The 24,580-nt window shown below is 35.4% G+C and overlaps 1 protein-coding gene across 2 annotated transcripts; it reads left to right on the top strand.

The window, feature by feature from the left end:
* The first annotated feature begins 2,157 nt into the window (after window positions 1-2,157).
* On the top strand, window positions 2,158-24,321 carry LOC306862917 (protein POF1B-like). 2 transcript variants are annotated; one of them, XM_079406018.1, is made up of 13 exons: window positions 2,158-2,663; window positions 3,935-4,003; window positions 11,319-11,533; window positions 11,834-11,867; window positions 12,365-12,445; window positions 12,920-13,012; window positions 16,284-16,397; window positions 16,525-16,677; window positions 17,547-17,666; window positions 19,925-20,053; window positions 20,795-20,865; window positions 20,953-21,076; window positions 22,619-24,321. In XM_079406018.1, exons 1-12 carry the CDS (start codon window positions 2,298-2,300, stop codon window positions 21,071-21,073), a joined length of 1,566 nt encoding a protein of 521 aa, XP_079262144.1. In that variant the 5' UTR covers window positions 2,158-2,297; the 3' UTR covers window positions 21,074-21,076; window positions 22,619-24,321. The 2 variants fall into 2 exon arrangements, with proteins under 2 accessions (XP_079262144.1, XP_079262145.1); XM_079406019.1 differs by lacking the exons at window positions 2,158-2,663; window positions 3,935-4,003 and adding an exon at window positions 9,427-9,505.
* The last annotated feature ends 259 nt before the right edge of the window (window positions 24,322-24,580 follow it).

Raw genomic sequence — 24,580 nt, 5'->3', positions numbered from 1 at the left:
AAAGCTGTTTTTTTTATAGGTCCCTTTTAGTCGTAGAAGCAAACAATGGTACGACTTTTTCAACAACTTTTTTTTTTTTATATGCATACAGGTTTAGTAGCTGAGGTGCATGCAGTGCTATAATAAACTAAGATTGAGTTTCTGCATGAGTTAATGCAGTTTATGAGGTTACAGGCATTTGATTAAAAAAGTGATTCATATAATATATGAATCATTCTGCAATCAGGAAATAGAAGAAACAACGCACTTCCATGCTAAGTGTTTAGCCTGCTCCTGTATTCACAAAAGATTGTATCTTACCCCTAAGAGTTCTCAAATAGCAGTAGAAGTTCTTAAGAGTTTCCTTTTAAAAGCTGTTCACAAAGCTGCTGAGGAATGGAGAGAAATCTTAAGCTAAGAGAAAGAGTGGGATTGACCTCATTGCTATGGATGATATCAACAAGCCCGCAGTGACTGACTGATAGGGGATGGGTCTCTGTTGGTGATTTAATCATAGAAATATTGAAAAACAAGGCAGGCCTATCATGTTGCCATGACTTAGGAGACCTCTTGACCTCTAGGAGACGTCTTTCTCAGGTTTAGGATCTGATTTTAGCACTAAAATACTTTGTGAAATACGCAAATATTTATAAGTCCTTAAAATATGACTGACATTATTTTTAAGAGTTTAGCCTAAATTGGCAAGTTCGAAGCTACTTTTAACCTTAAGATGTTTTGTGAATACGGCCCCCATATCATTAATCAGATCAGACTTGTATGACACGGTGAGCTTAAATCACATTTAACCAGTGTATAATCTGTAGAACAGGAATATTAGGAGATTTAACATTTAAAAAAAAAAACTGGCAAAATACAGTGTAGTATCATGATTTGTGGGACTTGACACCACCACAGATATTTGGACATTTGATGTGATATTCCTTTATTATCTTACGAACCTGTATGCACTATATAAAGTGCATATGGCCACATTTTCCCAAAATCATTCTGTGGGAATCTTCATTATGATTAATTTAGACTTCATTTAGAAATAATCAAAAGCTTATTTGTTAAAAATAAATAATGAAAGCACACAGCTGTATTTGACTTTTGTTTAGAAATTGAAATTAGTTCAAAAATTATTAGCAAGCGAGTACACAATTGCTCTCCCGTCGACATTACTGTCCCACACAGTCACCGGTGCAAAAAACAAAGGGAAATTGAAAAAATAATGCAATAAAAAACTGACAGCAAGTCCAAGTGAGAAACAGATGGCTTAACCTATCAAAAAAAAAAGTTGTGATATGTTTGTGAATGAATGTTCGATTTACATTTAAGAGAAACAAATGAGATTGTTAACGGGGATGCAAAATATTCACAGTTCACGGTTTCAAATTCAAAATAGATCATTTGTGTGAATTCATGTAATTCAATGAGATTTGAGTTTTTAAAAATTCTTACTACTTCAGACTTACAAAACAGTGCTAAACTTTGAAATGTTTCAATAGTGATTTTTGAATGTCTAAATATAAATCCAAAAGCAAAACAAGTGAAAAGAGCTATATTAAGGAGTGGGAATGGCTGATGAGCCAATGAGTAATCCTATGCAGCCATGGTTATAGTAATATGTCATTTTCATATTAAAAGTCTTTGTTTTAGGTGGCAGAAATCCATTAATTTTCCATGAATTATCTTCATGAATAAAAATTAAAGTGAAAAATATGAATAAATTTGAGAGAAAAGAAAATGCCATACATGCCCCTAGAAACCTAGAAAGTGAGCAATATTACATGTGATGTTTTGTTGGGCTTTTGGGATAATCTGCTAATGCAGATGAGCAAGATATGTCTTGTAAAGTGCAATCAAACATGATTTGAGAAACAACTGAATGTTTGGGTAAATTACCATCCAGATATAATTGAATAATTACAGTTTAAGTTAATTTGCAGAAAGGGATAGAATGGGAACGCCAACAATAATCTTGAATATCCCCTGCAAATGTGTAGTTGTGCCAAAGTTGCCAACGTTGGCCAGAATTGTTGTCTAGGTAGAACAGATAACTCATCACTAGGTTTTAATACAGCCACAGTACACGACATCACCTCACCTCCTCCCTTTGGTTTCGTTTCAGATACTTGGATATTTGAGCTGAGGGAGGAGTGATTGGGAAAACACGCCTCTTCTCATTTATACAACTTCACTGGACAGACTTCAGGAGTCGAGCAGCGGCGCGCAGAAGGGCTTCGCTAACTTCACTAACTCATTTTTATATCAATGCTATTTCTTCTTTAATTTTCTGGACTTAAACGACCGCAGAAATGACTCTACCATACTCCCAAAGCGTAACGACAATGAGGAAAGTGACCGTCGCGGAACCGAGCACACAGACTGTCCTGACATCCACTCCTGTCGGGATAAGCGAAGGGTCGACGACTTACCGAACGGTAAACCTCGGGGGAGCTCAGCTACAGCCGGTCCATTACATTAACAGCCAAATGGAGGGGAACATGATGTACGGCGGCGCACGTTACCTGGTGCCTGTGCAGCAGCAGCAGCAGCAGCGGCCCTCGGAGTCCTACGTGTACCTGAGCCAGGCCCCGCGCGTCATGCAGCAGGTGTACTTACAGAACGTTCAGCCCGTCAGCGTCAGCAGCGTTAATGAAACCGATACATACAGACAAATAGTGAGTGTTCATTCTGATTTCTTACTTCTCCTTTGTGTTACATTTGTATCCAGATGTTTACAGGGTTGCAGGTAGGTTGGAACAGTAGAAAATATTACCAAAATTGGTAAAAGACATGATGCTGCTGATCAGATGCTGTCGTGTTAATGCAGCAGGCTATTGAAGTTAAATATCAGCACATAATGTAGTTCAAAAGTTTTAGGTTTCTTTAGCGCCCCCTAAGATCAGACATTGACATAAATACCATAAAAAGATTGATGAAAAATGGGCATTGCGCGTACAAGATACAGATCAATTTGTCATTATGGGCCACACCTTATATATATATATATATATATATATATATTAAAAAAATCAGGGTAAGGCAGCAAAAATAAGTAAACACACACACACACACATATTGAATCACTTTGGTAAGCCTGTAATAATTATTTATATTTTAGAACTGTCATTATTTTTTATTTATATTTTCGGCATTCGTCATGTTCATAAATAAAGGAAAAAAGGTCAAGCTACTGTAGTGAAAGGTGTGTGAAGCCCCAACAAATTAACCTCAAAAAGAGTTGTAAAAAAAGGAAAGCAGCTGTGCCATAAATAATAAAGCATGTTTTGATTGCATTGCTTGCATTGATGTACACCTTATCTCATATGAATAGCAATCATTGTCTAATACTGTATAAGAGTATTTTTTGTAACATTATTTGAAAACCATTTATTAACAAGTGAAAACAACAGCATACAACAACAACAAAAGGCATATTTTTCAGATATGCATCTCTTTTTGTTATTTATTGTTTTTTTTAGTTTTTTTTGCGTGGGGGCGTTTGGATTTTGTTAGTGATATTCACATTCAAAAGACTGGTGTGCCTGAAGCCATCAGATTCTTCTGTGCAGATTAACAAAATAGAACATATATATATATATAGTGTAGCTTTAAATAATTGCAGAATTTTATGTATATTGTTTAACTGTTTAAATTTTGCTGAGAAGCCTGTAATATGCTATTTAAAATCAGGTTCTGCTGTGGCAAATTGCCCCATTTGATACCACACCCTGCTATTGATCAGTGTATGTTCATTGAAGTTTTTTGTGTCTTTATCTGGACAATAATTGTGTTAAATAGTTTTTTTTTTGTCAACAAAGTTTCTGTTTACTAGAGTAAAAAGTGTGACAAACATGTGTGTTTACATGTGTGTAAGTCTTGCATGTTAGCACAAGACAATGCATTCAAGAAGCCCTTATTTATTAATGTTTTCTTCTTCTGTATTCAGAACATAAATGGACAAGCATCTGTCATGAGCCAGTTATCCAGTCCAGTCAAAAGCCCTGAACCATCTGAGGTAATGCAATAATGTTTATTGTGTATGCAAACAGGCATATAATCGGTAACATTTAAGGCTGAAAAAACTGTTAGTATTCATTCATATGATTAGCACACACACACCTATAGTTACCCTTGACTTTCATGCCTTTACATGGAATACACGAGGTACTGTATTAGACACATTTTCTTCTGGGTTTGTACATGCCTCTGGCCTGTGATCTGAGCCGGGAGAACAAGCTTAAATGTTACCCAGGCTTTAGTGTGTGTGTAGTTGCATGCACATACTAATATGACAACAATTTATGCGTTTGAACACAAGTGCAGTACCTGCAGGGTTTAGGGTGTGTCTGACAGAAAGAATTGACTCATTAATTCCCAGAGGAGACAGTGTGTTAACGCCCATTTAGATAGTGCCTGACAATAGTCATAATATTGCAAGGAAAGTGTTAGAGGGAGTTGCCATTAAACGCAACTGTTATTGCTGTTATTGTCAACCAGCCTGCAGGTGATAAGATGACAGGTGCATGTTGGAAGAGCTTAAATGTGTACTAACAAACAAATACCTTGCTGTATATGACAATTTTATTTCACACTAATATAGTTTTTCAGAGTTGGTGTGCTTGTTTATTAAGAGGACAACAGTGTCAGTAAGGATCATGCTTGAGAGATAAATTAAGATGTGAATTAAGTTAAATATTACTTTTTTTATCGTGCATCATTTCCATTCAAGCTGTAATTTTGTCAAATTATGCAAAACGTGTCAAAATATAATTTTTACGTGTGTTGTGTATACCGAGATATGAAATTAGGCTTGGAATATGGGAAGGAGGATAAGATGTCACACTCTAAAACAACTTTTTAAATAATAATAATAAAAATAAATCACTAATAAATGTGACCCTGGACCACAAAACCAGTCGCTGGGGTATATTTGTAGCAATAGCCAAAAATGTATTGTGTGGGTCAAAATTATCCATTTTTCTTTTATGCCAAAAATCAGTAAAGATCATGTTCCATGAAGATATTTTGTAAAACTTTATACTGTAAATATATCAAAACTTCATTTTTGTCTAGTCATATGCATGCTAAGAACTTCATTTGAACAACTTTAAAGGCGATTTTCTCAATATTTAATTTTTTTGCACCCTCAGATTCCAGATTTTCAAATAGTTGTATCTCGGCCAAATATTGTCCGATCCTAACAAACCATACATCAATGGAAAGCTTTATTCAGCTTTCAGATGATGTATAAATCTCAATTTTGAAAAATTGACACTTAAGACTGGTTTTGTGGTCCAGGGTCACAAATAATAACAATTTTAAGCTGAAAACCTAAAAGCAATATATTTTTATTGTGCCATAAGGTCAGTCTCTGACATTTAGAGATTTCCTTCATTGGGGAAAGTCTTTTCACTGTACAAATTCGCAGGTCTTTTAAACATAATATGCAGCAGAAGGCAAAACATGGTTGGATTTATTATTTTGTAAGTTGTCAGGTTTCTAGCAGCTTTATATATAAGATGGTCTGTATAGGTGTTGAAAATTCAGTCTGTGGGTTAAACTAATGGATGTGAAGGTCTAGTGTGTGCCATGTAAGGTTGAGTCATCAGCCTTTCATACAGCAGTTTGAAAAGCATTACACGCAATGATTAAAAAAGGGCTGTCATAGGGTTGTGCTTGCAGACATGCTGGGACAGGAGTTGGGAGCTTATCATCAGATTCAAGTTTCGTACACATAGGAATCTTTTATTGTAATTCGGAGTCTTGCACTCAGACAGGGTTGTCTTAAATTTTAGGTTTGTGATGTGAGATAGCATTGAAGGCTGGTCAGGAGTTTCACATTATGATGTCATTTTGTCTGAATAGAAAAATGGACTTGAGTTTCCTGAGTATTTCATGAGAAGAAAGTGTGATGCTTAATGTGAGGTTTTATGTTGAAATACTGTACAAGAATATTTCAAACTAGTCTCTCAGAAATTAGGATTTGAGCTGATGAGTGGAGATTTTCATGAGGCATTTGTTGGGAACGTATTAAATGTGTGTAAAAAACACTATTTAATGTGATAAAGTAGATTTGCATTAGCTGACAAAAGTGTTACTGAATCCACTAAACTGTCAAACAATTAATGTTATTGTAGTAGTGGTATTATTATTATTATTTAAAATTACGCTGTTTTACTGATTTATTCTCTGCAACGTTTTTTTTTGTTTGTTTTACATAAGTTTCAGGCTTTTAATTATTTAAAAAATTAGTTTTGCCTTATACATATTTTCTTTAATAAAAGCACATTTAGAAAGGCTTGTAAACATGATTGAATACATTATTAATCAGACTTAAACATCTGCATGATTCAGAACTTGATTAAAACTTTTTCCTATGATTTGACTGCTTGACAGCTCATGATTTAGACTCGACTCTTGCAAAACAGTGACTTGGAGCAAAATCTGAATGCAAAACCATGTAATGGAGGAGAGGAATTACAGTATGTAAAAATATCATTCAAAATGATATGTCTTTCAAAATGAATCTGAAGGATCAGGATTGCTTGATTATAAAAAGCTAAATTACTTCAAAAATGTTCAACAACAGTGAAAAGGGTTCTTTGTAAAGGGATTCAGTTTATTTTCATTTAGAGCAATCATTATTTTATGTTGCATTATGCTTAAAAAATAAAACACAATCCCTTCCTTCCTTCAAATGTTAAATGTATCTCTCTCCACTTGTTTCCTGCGGTCAGACGCAACTTGAAAACCGAGCTCCTTCTTCCTTTCACTGTAGACCAGAGCAATGAGCTGCTGTTCTTCCGCTGGAACAGAGAGGCTTTTGGCTCACTCATTGGCCCATTTTTGCAGACAGTAAGGTATTGTGAAAAGCCAGAGCCATAAAGGAAATACAGTCACAGGTTTAGTATCAGTGATTGTCTTTATCCAGTGTCTTCTCATAATTCATGGGAATATGCTTATTAAAAGTTAGATAAGAATGTTTATTCAGCTTTATATCAAAGTGGAGAGACACTTAAGCCTACAGTTCCTAATTTCTGGGTAAAAATGTACACAATTTCCAGAACCCGTATTTCAAAATTGAATGACCTTTACATTTTTTTTTTTTTTTTTTTTTACAGCTTTTGATAACCAACAGACTTGTGTGAACGGGCTTGGACTCAGCCTTGGGCTTTACATATACAATCAATTTGATGAAAATTATTAATCAAATGATAGCCCTGATTTAAAGGCCAAGTACAAAGTATTTTCAGATGTTTATTAACATGGTGGAATATATATATATACAATTTTTAAATGTTGGTTTTTTTGTATGGGCCTGATGTAATGCTGACTTTAGAATTACAGATTGCAATGTAATGAAGCACTTCCTGTGCAGAGTTGCTTAATTCTACTGTGGGAACCGAGGTTACAGCATTACAACAACCGAATGAAATTTGCATATTGCATGATACTACCTCTAGTGATTGAGTGAAACTAGAAGCACTAAACTTTATTATGTGCCCTTCCTTGCTGTGTGCAGAACCTGCTGCGACTTGTCAGACGCTAAAAGTAATAATGTCCAAAGTACGTTTCAATCATTGATAATTTCTTATCTTTCAAATCTTGTAAGAACACACCCAAAAACAATTTTTAATTTACACAACACTACATTCACTCATGCACAGCTAATCCTGTAAAAATCACAAGTTTAGTAATATGCGCAACTGTTAACAAACTCGGTTCGTTGTTGTTGCAGCTTCAGACCGGTTTTTGCACAGCAGCCTCAGTGGTGAGGCCACACAAACACACACCCAGTTAACACCATCACCGCTGGTCTTTCTGCCACAGAATGTGTGGAATGTTCTCAAGGACTGACACACCCACAGTCAAAAACAGTGCTAATGCCTGCAAACACCTGGACAAGTTTCTCTTTTCCATAGTGCTTCTACTGCACTGTTAAACCTGCACTTTTTACTGTGAGAGAACAGTTGTAGGATGTATGCTCCAGTTGCTGGTCTGGTAGAGCGTGGCACTAGCAACACTAAAAGGCTCTGCAGGTTATGTTATTAGATCAAAAAAGCACAATCACAAACGTACTGACTGCAGTTAATGTGAAAAAATAGTAAAATAATAAAAAAAAAAATGCTGTGATTTTGCCTGTAGTGTCTTGCCTTTATTAATTTCTTATTTTTATTTTGGGGTGAAATATGACCTGGGCATTTTTGGTGAGATTCGGTCAGTCACTTCTAACAGTTTTACTTAAAGTAGAAAATTATGGAATTATGTATCAGAATTATGACTAGAGTAATGTCATATGGGTAAATGACTTACAATTATGTCAATGTGATTTAAATATTTAAACACAAGATCTAATGTAGTGTCAGTTCATTTATAATTCTGGATGAAACTAGACCCTGAGTGAACCCTCAATGATTCTCTCTCACGGATGAGTGGAATCCAGCCCGACCACTCTGACACACCTCAAGTTCTAGATGTTACTGGAGAACTGACAGAACTGTTGCTCTGTGCCTTGCATTCAATGTCGTGCCATCAATCATTTTTAAATACTACTTAAACAATGCTAATGCTTTTTAGAATGCAAAAACATAAATCAGTTTGAATCAGTCCCCATTAACTAGGTAAGGATGAAAGCGCTATTCAGCCAGAACATTTGGCTAATGATTATTTTTTAAAAAGTAGCTTTCACAACTTTATATATTATCTAATATTAAAGGTAGGGTAGGTGATTTTGGAGAGGCTATCTCCAAAGCCACGCCTCCTCCAAAACACATGAATGTGCAGAGTAACCAGTGACATGATAAGAGACGGCATAGATTACCTCATGGCGAAAAAACGTTATAAAGGGCATAATATTACAATAATAGCGGCTTCCATTCTTGCTCGGTCTGCAATAGCGTAATGGAATGTGCTGATGATGTATCATGTCTGCGCTGAGGTATGCAAATATATCTGTTGACAGTCCGGTAGGACAGCCTATTGTAGCCCTCGGAATGAGGAATATGATTGGATCAACATTTTATGGTATGAATGCGTAAATGCATTTAGACCAGTGGTGGTCAGTAACGAAGTAAAACTTCTTCGTTACTGTACTTAAGTAAATTTTTCAAGTATTTGTACTTTACTGGAGTAGTTTTATTTTGAGTAACTTTTACTTCACTACATTCCAAAGCATAAGATCGTACTTTTTACTTCACCACATTTCATAAAACATATCGTTACTATAATCTTTTCAATGATTATAATATTATAATATTATTTTCAATGAACCAATTTTTCAGTGAAATTGGTTCGCAAATCGCAACAAACGATTCATTCACGAATTGGAATGATCCGATTGCAGCTGTTCTCGAGTCGACAACTCACTGATTCAAACGATCCGTTTAGAGCGAGTCTCCAGTGAACTGAACTCACTGATTCAAACGATCCGTTTAGAGCGAGTCTCCAGTGAACTGAACTCACGAGTAAACACTGGAGATCTTGTGAGCGCCCGCGCGCGCAACTGATGCTGCTAAAAGTAAGTTACTAATGTCGAATTTTAGGATTAATTATTGTAACTGAAAATCATATTTAAGTCAAAACTGTCAGTTGTTTGTGAACTAAATCTGCTATAAAGGGTGATCTATTTAAGCCTACTGAAATGCTTGAATGCACACAGATCAATGTCAGTGTCTCTATGTTTTAGGTCAAAAAACAAAACATTAAAATAACACAGATTAAATAAAATAACTCATGCACGTTCATATTCCCCGCTGCTGTAAAGTTAGCAGTTTTATTAAATTGCTATGCATTTAGCCCTATGTGACGTCTGTTTTTATATTGCTTATCAACAGTACAAATTTTTATATTGTTTAGATTATCGAGCCGAGCAGACCGATATGAATGTTTATTCATAACCATACTGAAAATAAGTAAATATTGTTAGCTAATGCTAACTGTCTAGCTCTACCTATCTGTTTTCTCTCAGGTACATCGCAGTGTAAGCTTCACAGTGAACATCACTAACTTACATCACTCTTATCAATGTAGTCCATATCAACAACAAATATATATATCTTGACTCCATATAGTGGTCATTTTGGGAAAATTACAGGTATTTTGGGCAGTAGGATTATAAAAATGTGGTAATATAAAATTAAGTAGTCTACATAAAATTGCTAAATAAATCTATCTATCGGTACTTTTTTATTTAAGTACATAAAAAAATGAGTACTTTTGTACTTTAACTCGAGTAAAATTTAAAAAGCAGTACTTTGACTTTTGCTGGAGTAATATTTTATTATACGTATCTGTACTTTTACTCAAATACTTGATCTGTGTACTTTGTCCACCACTGATTTAGACCACTAAACTTAGTGATTGTTATCGGGATATGAAGAGACTTTCAACCAGCATAACAAAAATGGTTTCTGAACCAAATCACTTACCCTGCCTTTAAAAGAGAAAACAGATATTTAACAATAGAAATGATGGAATTTATTAGAATTTTTAACATGACATGGCTTTTTTTTTCACTGCAGAATGTAATGTAGCTCTTTATACAAGTTGGGTTGGATATTTAAATGATTCAACTTTATCTGCAAACATACAGTATACTCGTGTACCCCACATTATATATTACAACATCATTATATTCTTTAAATCTGCTTTTGAACATTGTGTATTGTGAAAAGCACTATGCAAATAAATTTAAGTTGACTTTGAAAAATCAGAGCAATGCAGATAATTAAAAAAATGCTTATATTGGCTGTTCATATTGTGCATTTCCACCACTACTAATGCTTTCTAGCAGATGACAATGTACAGAATACAGAATTTGCATAAAGACCCTTCCATCAACCGCTTCAGTAGCTGCATGCCACAAATTTTTTTGCTACTCCCCAGGATGCCTTAAGTATGTATGGTCCACTCAGTTCTTGGCATGTAGTTTTGTTTGCTGCTTTTAAGAGAAGTCACTCAGGATTGTCTGATCTGGATCGATACACAGGGGTGTGGTGTTTCACTTACTATTCTTTGAAATGGCTGATGTCTCTCACTCACAATCTAGTGTAAAGAATTTAACACATACTTGAAAAGGTTAAGCCTTATTTCTAAGCATGCATAGACAGAGGTTATTGCCTTCTTGTGAAGTTTCCTCCATTTTGACCTACTAACTGTTACACAAGAATCACATTTTGCATGTTTCAAGGAAGAATAGTGTTGATCCTGTAGCTGATTTGTTTGCTGAGTTGATTAGTTGGTAGTCTTACAGCATAGCATCTTTTGTAACTCAACAAAGATTTTGCACTCCCACTCAAGATATCCTGTCCATCCTTTATGCCTTTTTCCAGTCGGAGCTGGTGGAGACTTCAAGCATTCGAGAGGAAGTCATGGACCTGAGAGAAATAAAGAATTGTCTTTCTGAGATTAAGACCGAGGTTATCGATGTGGAACCAATCGCCAAGATGGACAACCGCTTCTTTGGTGAGCTTCTTGCCGAGGTTTACCGCAAGAACTCAGATATTCACACCTGCATCTCAGAGCATGTGTCTAAGATTCGTGGAAGGTGAGAAAGCTTCTCTTTATTTATTATTAACGGTCTAACACATCCTTCAGAATCGTAATGCTATTTTAAAAAAAAAATGTCATTATTTCATAGAAAAACTATTTATAAAATTGCATCATTAAATAATCAATTTTAATTTAAATGTAGTTTAAATTAATTTTAATCCCGCGATTAATGGCGAGTTAAGAGGTTCTGTACTTTGCACATTGGAAATGGTTGTGAGAACAGCAACACCTCTGGACGCCTCTGCTTTAAGGCTCTTTTTTTTTGACTCATTCATGTTGTCCTTTGTTTCTGCAGGAAACACCTTCTGGACCCCACCATTGACTACAAGGTAGGGAGTGGCAAATTGTTCAGTTCTTGTGGAGTTTGCTGAACGTTTTCCAAGTTACATAAAGGATTTCAAGTTTCAGTTGGTTAATTCTAAACCTTAATGTTATCATTAGCAATGAAATTGAGTCAATGACATTTAATATCACATTTTCATTTTTTGACATTTGTTCAAAAAAAATGCAGTTCATGGACATAGTAACTTCAGTGCACCTTCTCTATAATGAAAATGTTTTTAAATTTCATTTTCGTATTTTTGTGGGGGCATAAAGTAAAAACATAAGTTGATAGAATTGTCCTGATATCATAATAAAGAAAGAAGAATAATTTAAATGTAATTCTTGAAAATAAAAGCTTATTAGTAAGTAGTATGTAGTGCATAATCTTTTTTTACCTATTATTGAATTTTTTTTATAAAGTTGTTAAACTTTTTACACTGAAGTTGTTAAACACGTATATCTGTCTGTATGTGTGTGTGTGTGTGTGTGTGTGTGTGTGCAGGTGGAAAAAGAAGAAATAGACAGTCTCATTCCTAAAGGAGTGTCTGAACTGACTAAGCAACAAATCCGCTACCTGCTGCAGGTGAGAGCTTATAGACTAATTATGAATGTCTGCCTTGCCCACTTCCACTCAGCCCCACCCACCTCTCAGTACACCCCACCCTCAGACACCTCTCATGACCGCTGTAGATTATTCATTTTTGAGCCTGTCCCAGGAACACTTGTTCCTCCAGGCGCAACTGTGCCTCACAGTTATTCTGTTTGTTTCACATAGGAGTACAATAAAAATAGATACCCACAGATACGTTGTTTAACATTATAGATGTGACGCATTCAACTTTGAGTTAGTTAGATTAGATTAATTGCTGTTATTTTTTAATTGACATTTTTTTTAATGACCCCTTAGTTCAGTAAAGAGCAAAATTGATTAATGCACTATGTATATATGATTAGTTGTGAATAAATGTTCAGAATATAATGTAAATGATTTGTTTTTTAAATCGATTAGAAAGGATTATTATATATTAAAAAACGTTCTGTTTTTTCTCTCATGTAGACTCGTATGACGGCTGATAAGACCATGCGTCTGTTGATGGCCACGTTCAGCAGTCTGCGAGAGGAGCTAGTGCACATGCAGGACGATCTGAGGGTGAGTACAATCATTCTACCACTGAACTAACCCACAGCCTCCTGTCCTGTAGAAACAGTCCCCAGTTTCCACTGTAGATGTGGTGTTGAAATACAGTATATCTGGTTATTGCCCCGTGGGCGTGCGTTTGTTGTACAACCCAGCTTTCAGCTGACCTTGTCTTTTTCAAGGTGTGATGCGTGTATAAACAGATTCAAGGGTATGATGTAACAGCTACACAAAAGCCCTTCAATATTACGATAGCTTCATTTTTGTTGCAAATAAAGCTATTTTATGTTTTCTTTTGTACAGTGGAAAATTACAAGACTTTATATGTTAACTATAATAATATGCATGTTGCAAATTTAGATTATTGTGGTATATCACAAAAAGACAACCTGCTATGTTGGTACAGCAAGGGGTAACTCTTCCAGAGCTTTCATTTCCTGTTAGACTGAACAAAGCTTCTGCTGAGTTAAACAGAAACCATCATTGGGTCACTGCAAATACATGCACATCTTTTCAGTCGGTAAGCCAACATCGTGTGGCCAACAGCTTACTGAAGACTACAGCAGCTACGTCAGTGTCTGTGTTTGTAATTTTCACAAATTATTCATCATATCATATCATATCATAGCAGAAACTTGGTTTTGTGCTCAGTGACCCATTTTTGTGTTGTTTTTGAGGTTTGTGTTTGTATTATTGTACGGTTGGAAGATCCAAACTTGGCCCATTATAAGATTTCTAACAGAGTCAGTCACGTGTTGATTTTTTATCTGTTGGTATTTGATATAATCAGTGATGCCATGTGTCTAAACAAGATGTCCAGGACCTCCAGCAGAAATATAGGTCCACAACATCAAAAATACAGCAGTATATTTCATTGGACACATGGGGTACTTTTTATCCCTGTGTTCACCAAACCCATCTTGAGTGTTTGCTGCTAAAAAGCTCATTTTTTAGTTTCATCTGACCATAGAAGCCAGTCCCATTTGAAGTTCCAGTCGTGTCTGATAACTGAATATGCTGGAGTTTGTTTGATGAGCTAGGAGAATTTTTCTTGAAACCCTCCCAAACAACATGTGGTGATCATGTAGGTGCAATTCTCCAGCTGTGGTTCTTGGAGAGTCTTTAGCCACACAAACTCTCCTTCTCACCGTGCATTAGGACGATATAGACACACGTCCTCTTCCAGGCAGTTTCATAACATTGTATGTTGGTTGGAAATTCTTAATTATTGCCCTGATTGTGGAAATGGGAATTTTCACTGCTCTAGCTCTTTTCTTAAAGCAACTTCACTAATTTGTGAAGCTCAATTATCTTTTGCTGTACATCAGAAATATATTCTTTGTTTTTTCTCATTGTGATGGATGATTAAGGGAATTTGGGCTTTGTTTTCCCTCCTATTTATATTTCTGTGAAACAGGAAGCCATGGCTGGATAATTTCATGTTCATAATCACCCTGGAGTGCTCAAAATTGTGAATATGAATGGGAATATACTTTAGAGATATTTACTTATTATTATTTACTAATAGATATATTACTCATAAGAATTTCTAGGGGTGCCAATAATTGTGGCCAATGTGTATTAGAGAAAAACATTTATTTCATAATGATATTTACCCCCATTTTAAATTCTTATGTTTATGATATCCCCCCCCCCCATTTTAAAATCTAAATGAAAGGTTAGATTTTTGTGATTTCTTTAAATAAAAGATCAAAAGGATTAACAATGCAGATAAATTTTCACAGCCTTCTTTGATCATATTTACCAAGGGTGCCGATATTTTTGGCCATGACTGTATATATTCTTGCATGTGTGTGCGACATCTGACTGGTCAGTTGAGGCCTTCTGCTGTCATATATGTTTTATGACTAGGGCTGAACGATTTTGGGAAAATCTGATTGTGATCAGTGTTTTTTTCACGTTTTTTTTAATAGTGACATTTCATGATGCCTATAAAATACTGCTACTAATAATAGTAAAGGTACTGTAAAACAAATTTTTATTATGATTACTACTATTAAATTTACTTTAAAATTAAAAATATGTTAGAAAAATAATAATATTATTTATTACCAAAAGGGACTATGGATGAAAATTAGCCAGTGTTGGCTAAATCTGGTGCATTTTACATATTGTGTGTATTATTAATTTGCATTGTCCCTGATTAAATAAATGAAATGAAAATATGTTGTTACAAATAACTGTAAAATTACTATTCTCAACATTTATGTCTTAATTTCTTGATTTTCAAACGTTAATCCATCAAGCTTTTATTTAGCTAAAAAACCATAGTGAGCCCTTAAAGCTTCTCTTTTGTTGACAGCTGCTGGTTTATAAGTGCTTCTTATTTCAAGAAGATTGCTGGCGCATGTTGCCGTCCCAAATGCATGTTATAAGTAAATCAAACTCAGAGCAGATGCAGAGATGATTTCAAGTGAAGCAGAATTTACTGTGAACTAAGCCACTCACAATGATCACAATGACGTGCTTTACTTTAAAGTAGTGCTGTCAAACGATTAATCGCGATTAATCGCATCCAAAATAAAAAAAAATTATACATAGTATATGTGTGTACTGTGTATATTTATTATGTATATATAAATACACACACATACAGTATATATTTTAAAAATATTTACATGCATATATTTATATTCGTATAATTTATTATATTATATTATATTATTATATTATAAATATATTTAATAAATAAACGTAACATATTTTTCTTAAATAGCCTATATACATGCATGGGTGTGTATTTATATATGCATAATAAATATACACAGTACACACACACATACTAAGTAAACAAAAACGTTTATTTTGGATGCGATTAATCGCGAGACAGCACTACTCTAAAGCATATATATTAGAATATATATTAATTCAATTCAATTGCAGCCTGTGCGATTTGATAATCCAACCATTTTGCAATTTCAATTTTATTTGATTAAACATGCAACTGTAATTATGACCATTAAACTGTATAATTGATCATTGTCCCTTTCTTCTCACAAAATTAAAAATAAATAAAACTTGAATCAATATTTTAAGTTTTGTAGCTTGTTCAGGGTTTTTTTTAGTTTTTTGGAAGAAAACAACCTGTCTTTGTTAACAGACACATTTGCACCAAACGTGTTGCCTTAAACTTGTGTTGCCTTAAAAGTATGGCAAGCGTTTCTCCCTTTTGAAAACCCAAAAGCCTATTTTTATTACACTAGCCATGTACAGTTATATGGTTGGTTGCTTTTGGATTTATTGTGTGCGTTTTATTGTGCAGCGTTTGGAGAGTGAGAAGGAGGAGCTGGAGAGAGATCTGAGCTTCAAGGCGGATCAGGCTATGCAATACGACAGACTACTGGAGACCGTACGTGAGCACAACAGACAACTGCAGGTAGGGGGCACCACCACAAAACTTCCCTTAGTCACCCTTCATCGATTCTGCAAAAAATACAACATCAATAGCACTCATATAGTCATGACATTATATGATAAATGTAGATCCATCTTCTTTCTCTCAGGCGGCTGTGAAGGAAAGTAATATTGCTCAGCGTACTATAGAAAGTCAGCTACTGACCATGCAGAGCAGGGACCCCAGCAAAGATTTCCGCATTAAAGAAATGGAGGGCAGCAAGAGAGCCCTGGAGCAGGAGAACGAGCTACTCAGGAAAAAGGTGGGCAAAATTAACTCTTTGTTCTGTAAACTAAACAAAAAGGCTGTTTTTTGTAATTTAAAAAAACAACTTTTTGTTGTTTAAATACTGCTTATTACAAAAACTTGTTGTGAACGTCAATTTAATGAAGCCTACGTGCTGTTACATGAACTAATATTTAAAAAAAGCCTACAAAACACACGACATGACTTGGTTAATTTCCAGACAGATATGAATTAAATTGATGGTTCATTGAGTCACATCCATCTGGCCTGTTTCACAAAAATGTTCATTAAAAAAACTGACACAGAGGCCGTTTCTCAATACCAAGTTCGCAGAGTCTGGACTTCCGTCCTTTCGAGTTTGGACTTGCCAAGTTCGACTCGGAAGAACGAACTCTCGAGGACGGGAGGACGAACTGAATTCTGGGTTATGGCCCGTATCAAGTCCGCACAAGTCACCTCTCGATGCATCCTCGGTAAAAGGGGCGGATCAAGAACACATCCGGGGATTTGAACTGGACTTGGCTAGATGTGAACTTTGAATTGGAACAGTACTTGGGCAGCGACTGATGACGTTTCACAAGTCCACAAGAACACAAGTACAGACAAGTATGCATATTGAGAAACGGCCATAGTCAATCGTTCACAAAGCTGTATACACTGGTCACACTGCATGTTTGTGTGCAGTGAAGTGTGCAGCAAAGGCAACGCAGATGGTTCATGGAAAACTCATTTAGACTGGCTCATCCAGTCCAATTATACATGTTATAATATTAGGTTTCAGTATTGACTGTTGTTAAATACAGTGATTATTAGGTCTTACTTTTGTCTTCTCTCATTGTCTTCCTTTTAATGTTTCATGTGGATTTATGGGGATATCTTCCACAGTTGGCAGGGCAGTGCAGTAGTTCCACTGTCCAAATCAAAACACAGGAGCTGTCCAGAGAGTATGAACAGATGCTGAAAGATCTACGAGAGGAGAAGGACAGAGAACTCCAGAACATGCGGGTAAATAAATAATAATAATAATAACACTTTTTTTTAAGCAAAACCCACTTAACCATGGTAAGTTGGTATAATACACAGCCTCAAGTTGCTTATCACCTTTATAAAATGGTGTCAAGACCAATATGATAAAGACTCAAATGTAAACTGACTCAAATATAGTTCAGTAATATAGTTATGTGTCCAAATTGTATGGTTTGCAAATGATTTAGTGTCATATACTGGTCCTTCTCAAAAAATTTGCATATTGTGATAAAGTTCATTATTTTCTGTAATGTACTGATAAACATTAGACTTTCATATATTTTAGATTCATTACAACACAACTGAAGTAGTTCAAGCCTTTTATTGTTTTAATATTGATGATTTTGGCATGCTAATCTCAAAAAATTAGCATATCATGAAAAGGTTCTCTAAACGAGCTATTAACCTAATCATCTGAATCAACTAATTAACTCTAAACACCTGCAAAAGATTCCTGAGGCTTTTAAAAACTCCCAGCCTGGTTCATTACTCAAAACCGCAATCATGGGTAAGACTGCCGACCTGACTGCTGTCCAGAAGGCCATCATTGACACCCTCAAGCAAGAGGGTAAGACACAGAAAGAAATTTCTGAACGAATAGGCTGTTCCCAGAGTGCTGTATCAAGGCACCTCAGTGGGAAGTCTGTGGGAAGGAAAAAGTGTGGCAGAAAACGCAGCACAACGAGAAGAGGTGACTGGACCCTGAGGAAGATTGTGGAGAAGGACCGATTCCAGACCTTGGGGGACCTGCGGAAGCAGTGGACTGAGTCTGGAGTAGAAACATCCAGAGCCACCGTGTACAGGCGTGTGCAGGAAATGGGCTACAGGTGCCGCATTCCCCAGGTCAAGCCACTTTTGAACCAGAAACAGCGGCAGAAGCTCCTGACCTGGGCTACAGAGAAGCAGCACTGGACTGTTGCTCAGTGGTCCAAAGTACTTTTTTCGGATGAAAGCAAATTTTGCATGTCATTCGGAAATCAAGGTGCCAGAGTCTGGAGGAAGACTGGGGAGAGGGAAATGCCAAAATGCCTGAAGTCCAGTGTCAAGTACCCACAGTCAGTGATGCTGGTGTTGGTCCACTGTGTTTTATCAAGGGCAGGGTCAATGCAGCTAGCTATCAGGAGATTTTGGAGCACTTCATGCTTCCATCTGCTGAAAAGCTTTATGGAGATGAAGATTTCATTTTTCAGCACGACCTGGCACCTGCTCACAGTGCCAAAACCACTGGTAAATGGTTTACTGACCATGGTATTACTGTGCTCAATTGGCCTGCCAACTCTCCTGACCTGAACCCCATAGAGAATCTGTGGGATATTGTGAAGAGAAAGTTGAGAGACGCAAGACCCAACACTCTGGATGAGCTTAAGGCCGCTATCGAAGCATCCTGGGCCTCCATAACACCTCAGCAATGCCACAGGCTGATTGCCTCCATGCCACGCCGCATTGAAGCAGTCATTTCTGCAAAAGGATTCCGACCAAGTATTGAGTGCATAACTGAACATTATGGCCATTCTTTTATTGGTCGGATGAAATATGCAAATTTTTTGAGATAGGAATTTTGGGTTTTCATGAGTTGTATGCCAAAATCATCAATATTAAAACAATAAAAGGCTTGAACTACTTCAGTTGTGTTGTAATGAATCTAAAATATATGAAAGTCTAATGTTTATCAGTACATTACAGAAAATAATTAACTTTATCACAATATGCTAATTTTTTGAGAAGGACCTGTGCACTACCGTTCAAATGTTTGGGTTTGGTAAGATTTTTAGAATGTTTTTGAAAGAAGTTTATTATGCTCACCAAGACTGCATTGATTAACATCGCAGTAAAAACTGTAATAATGTAAAATATTCTATTATTCCATTTTCTATTTGAATATATTATGAAATCTACTTTATTCCTGTGATGACAAATCTGACTTTTTACTCCAGTCTTCAGTGTCACGTGATCCTTCAGAAATATGCTGATTTGGTGCTCAAGAAACATTTCTTGCTGCTTAATATTGTTGTGGAAACACTTTTGTCAAATTGTGACATTTTTAAAGTCTTTACTGTCAATTGAATGCATCCTTGTTGAATAAAACTATTAATTTCTTCAAATAAATAAAAAATCAAACTGAACCCAAACTTGTGAACAGTAGTGTAGAATCCTTCAAATGCACAGTCAATACATATAAAATGAATTTCTATATTACATTCAATACATATACCATTTATTTATTTATTCTTTTCTAGACTCAACTTATAAAGATCCAGACCGAGCGCACCATTACACATACCTCTGACAGCGGTTTGGAGATGCGTATCTCTGAGCTCCTGTCCAAACTAGAACAACGTGAAAGTGTCATCAAACACCAGGAGGAGGTACGTCAACACTATTATACAGGCATAAAATGCTTTGTCAGAGTTGTTTTTAACAAGCACGCTATGCAGTTGTCATCAGTTCTGCCATGTGATGCGGCAGGGTGACATTTGCCCGATGTTTCCTTGAGTTACGGCCATCATCAGTTACCAAAATTTGACAGCTTGGAAGCCTGCTGGAAAAACATAAAGTTCAATGTGTTAAGTCACTGCCTTTTTTGAAGCTTTCATTTCTGTCAAGCTATTCTGGAAATGCCTCATTTTTTCATTTAAACCCTGACTTAACTAATTATGGAGCAGCAGGATGACAGTTAATCAAGGTTTAGTGTAAAACCTTGGGACAAGGAAAAAGCGACCATATAAAGTGATTTTTTTAAACCAGGTTTTAATGTTTTGTGCAGCTAAATTAGTAGATAAACCTAGATTTAACAGAGGTTAAAGATGAACTCAGTTATTTGTTATGTACACTATTTTTATTGTTGTTGGAAAAATAGATATTTAATAATATTATTTCAGCAGACCATACTGACATGTTTAAGGAAAACAACACAAAGTCTGTTTCTGAACAAGTCAGTGAATGAGGACGTAGTTCACATTCTTTAGTTGTTTTTTTCTTTTCTTGTCTATGCATTACCTCAGCCTCATTACTTTTAAGGAATGTGAATTCATTGTACAATTTGAACAGATACCTCTCTTCTTTCCTACTGGAGTACTTCATTCTGACCTTTGACCTTGCACTTTCAGGAAATCAGGCGACTCAAACAGCCGAAGGTCGACAACTCCAGCAGTACAACGAGGACTGTCGTTACCAAGAGGTGTGTGTTGCATATAAAAACCATGTTGAAACTAAACTACAATTCAGTCCTAATCATCATTGTAAACTTTTTTCCTATCATGAACAGATACATGAACCAGTACCCTCTTCTGGGTCTGCTGAGTGACGAGTACCAGTACACACCACCCATTAAAGAGGACAGGACTGTCGTCATCGAGAGTACGGGGGTCAGCAAGCGAATCATCTAGACTGTAAGACTTTCAGTTGTTCAGAAAGGGACACATTTCTCTAGGTGCAGGGTAGAAATGGCTTGTACCAATGTTTTAAAATAAAAGCTTTTAGAAAAGAAGGGCATTTACATAGAAGCCTTAAAGGTACAGTAACCCAAAACATTTACCACAAATGGTCAAATAAAACTAAAGTCTGAATTTATTATATATATATATATATATATATATATATATATATATATATATATAGTCATTTTAAATACACTACCGTTAATTTTTTTAAATAAATTGATACTTTAGGACACATTAAATTAAATTAAATAACTTTTTTTATTTTTTATTTTTTTTTACTTTTCATTCATCTAAGAATCCTGGGGGAAAAACACTTCATGCTTCATACTTTTTCACACTACATCAAGCTACACAACCATTTTAACTAACAATAATAATAAGAAAAAATCAGCATATTAGAATATTTTTTAAAGGATCATGATACTGAAGAGTGGATTAATGGCAACTGAAAATGGAGATAGATAGATAGATAGATAGATAGATAGATAGATAGATAGATAGATAGATAGATAGATAGATAGATAGATAGATAGATAGATACTGACCTCTAACGTTTTTGTACTGTAGTGTATAATTGACCTTGGGCTACAGTTTTCAGTTCTCAGTGGTACATGTTTATTTCCTAAGAAAAAGAAACAAAATGGTATGAAGAAACTGTTTGCTGTAGTTGCACTAGAAGTTTCACGATTTCCATCATTTCACACCTTGTCCAAAGCATTTATCTTAAGCATGTGTTTGTCTGGGAGCAGAACACTGAAGTACACTGTAGTTAATAATAGATCGCTCCCTGGCTTAGAGGGCCCATGCTAAATTCTACTTGAGCATAAATGAATGAGGCTGTCATTCTGAGCCCAACTTATGATGTCATTGAACTGGTCACAAACTAACTTTTTGCCAGTGACCTCATTATTTTACACACAATAAAAGATGAAAAAACAACATGATGCAATATTGCAGAGTGCATATTTAATCACGTTGCTGCTTAAACGAAGAATTTTCTCGCCATAAGCACAACAAAGAGCTCTGAAAACTGAGGTGCTGTGAGCTTGCACTAGTTTTAAACGTTAAATGCAGCCCAGTGAATGTTTCCATCGACACCAGCAGTGCCAGAACGTCTTTACAAAAATGTGTTGAGTTGACAAATTTTCAGAATGGATGAAGCAATTTTTCAAAGTCTCATTGCTGGGCGTACTTTCTGGAAAGGAAGCCAGCGCGTCTGTATCCACTGAGTTTCCACATATTTGCATCAGAATGAGGACAGACTGGGCTGGAATTCAAGGTTTACTACAAAGAAAGTCAGAGATGTTTGCCAGCAACATTTTATCATTCATACTACAATACAAAACAAATCATGAAGCGTTCTCGGGGGACGTCCCAGAATTAGATAAGATCGTTATCAATTGGTCAGTGGATAAGAATAAGTTGTCTAGTGAATTCCTCCCTTTGTGTTCTGTTAGTACCAATCCTTAAAGAACTCTTTCTTTCTGACAGGAATGAACTGGAAGAAGATTTAGAGGTTCCCTGCTTTCCAAATCTCATTCCCTTCCTCTCTCCCAGCATGCTGTCCTCTTTCCAGTGGCTCCTAATGGTGATGTTTCTATGCTTTGGATTTGGATAATGCCGTATGAAGTAAGAACTAAAAAGCATTTAATGACAGCTGACACAAAATCTTTCAGAAACATTGTGTTTGTTATAATACTTCTGATAGTTCTTTTATATTTTTGAGTCATTTCTTCATATGATGCACCACAACCTTTAGTAGCCTCCTGTCAACCCGACTGTAAGCATGTAAATATTTGGAGAGAAATGATTTGCAAGTATCATACACCTTGACTGGAATAAAAGTTGAGCATTGTCAGTAATGTAAAAGGTTTTCTTATTCATTTTGGTATATTAATTATGCAGATTTTATCGTTTTTTTGTTTTTTTTTGTTATGTGACAGGTGATGCTTTATGTAGAAAATTATGCATATCTGTTATAGTGGTCGGCCGATGCATGTTTTTCAATGGCCCATGCAGATATCTGGAGAGCACGATGATCCACTATGTAAAAAAACAAAAGTCTGTGGTTCGTAATATTTTCAGATGTTTTTGAAAGCCTCACCAAGGATGCATTTATTTGATCAAACAGAAAAATTGTGAAATATTATTATGATTTAAAATAACTGTTTTCTATTTTAATATATTATAAACTTTAATTTATATATGTGATGGCGAAGCTGAATTTTCAGCACCATTACTCGTCTTCTGATTTGTTTCTCAAGAAACATTTCTTATTATCATCATCAATGTTGAAAACAGTTAAACCTTTTTACTTTTTATTGACAATTTTTAATAAACAGAAAGATTAAAATAACAGCATTTATTTGAAATATACATTTTTGTAACACATTTTTACTGCTACTTTTGATCAATTTAATGCATCTTTGCTGAATAAAAGCTTTTAAAATAATAATAATAAAAAGAACTGATCCCAAACTTTGTAACTGACACAAGGAGGCGCCAACACAGTAACATCAGTAACACAGTAACAACACAGCCAATGCCAAATATCTGCTTATTTATTGGTCTGGCTGATACTTCGGTAGACCACTAATATGTAATGTAAGCTGGTGAGGGGTTTTACTGCTTTAAAGTGGTTGATAGCACATGGGGTAACAGTAATTGCTGTACGCTATCTATACTGTATGGAAAATGAAATCTGCTGATGTCCTATATGTAAACATTGGTTTTTATAAATAAAATTAACAAATGGAAAAGCTCTGCTCAGTAGACACTGGCAGCTATAGGGCCTCCATAAACATTTCTGTTTTTATAGTCTGAAACTGCTGGGATGTTTTTTTGTCATGGCACATTGAATGTTTCTACTATATCTACATGAATCAAGTTGTTTTTTCGTTCACTTGGGAAAGAACGAGTGGTTTGTAATGTTGTCAAGCATTCCAGGTAGCTTGGATATCTAGACTTTTGTGACTAAAGAAATTCTTCTCTTAGAACTCTATAACAATGCTGTGTTCGAAGAGAATGATGTTTTATGTGTGATGTCCTGACTAAATGCATCTTATCTATTGAAATATTGGAGTGCCCCTTTAAATTCTTAAGTGTTACATCTGCAGCATTTATCTCTTTTGTGGATGTAACTTTACATCTTGTAACTCTTTGTGCTTGAAATAAAGAATTATTTGACCTCTTGACATCTGAGAGTGTTTATTTCTCATGTACATTGAACTTGAACTCTAAAGTACGCTACTCTGCTTTGTTTCCTAATTCTATTTGGATTGTAGTTGGATTTTGGGGGTTTTTTACATATTGCAATAATATTTCATTTTTATATAGAATTGGTGTTATTTTAGTATATTATTATAGCTTTTAATATTTTGAATTTGATTATATTATTATATTTTGTTTACACTTTAATTTTACGTGTGTTCAGTTCAGTCTAAATAGTTTTAA

This window comes from Barbus barbus (genome assembly GCF_936440315.1).
Source record: "Barbus barbus genome assembly, chromosome: 43".
Lineage (NCBI taxonomy): Eukaryota > Metazoa > Chordata > Actinopteri > Cypriniformes > Cyprinidae > Barbus > Barbus barbus.
The sequence above is the reverse complement of the archived record's forward strand: the minus strand, read 5'-3'. Positions and strand labels throughout refer to the sequence as shown.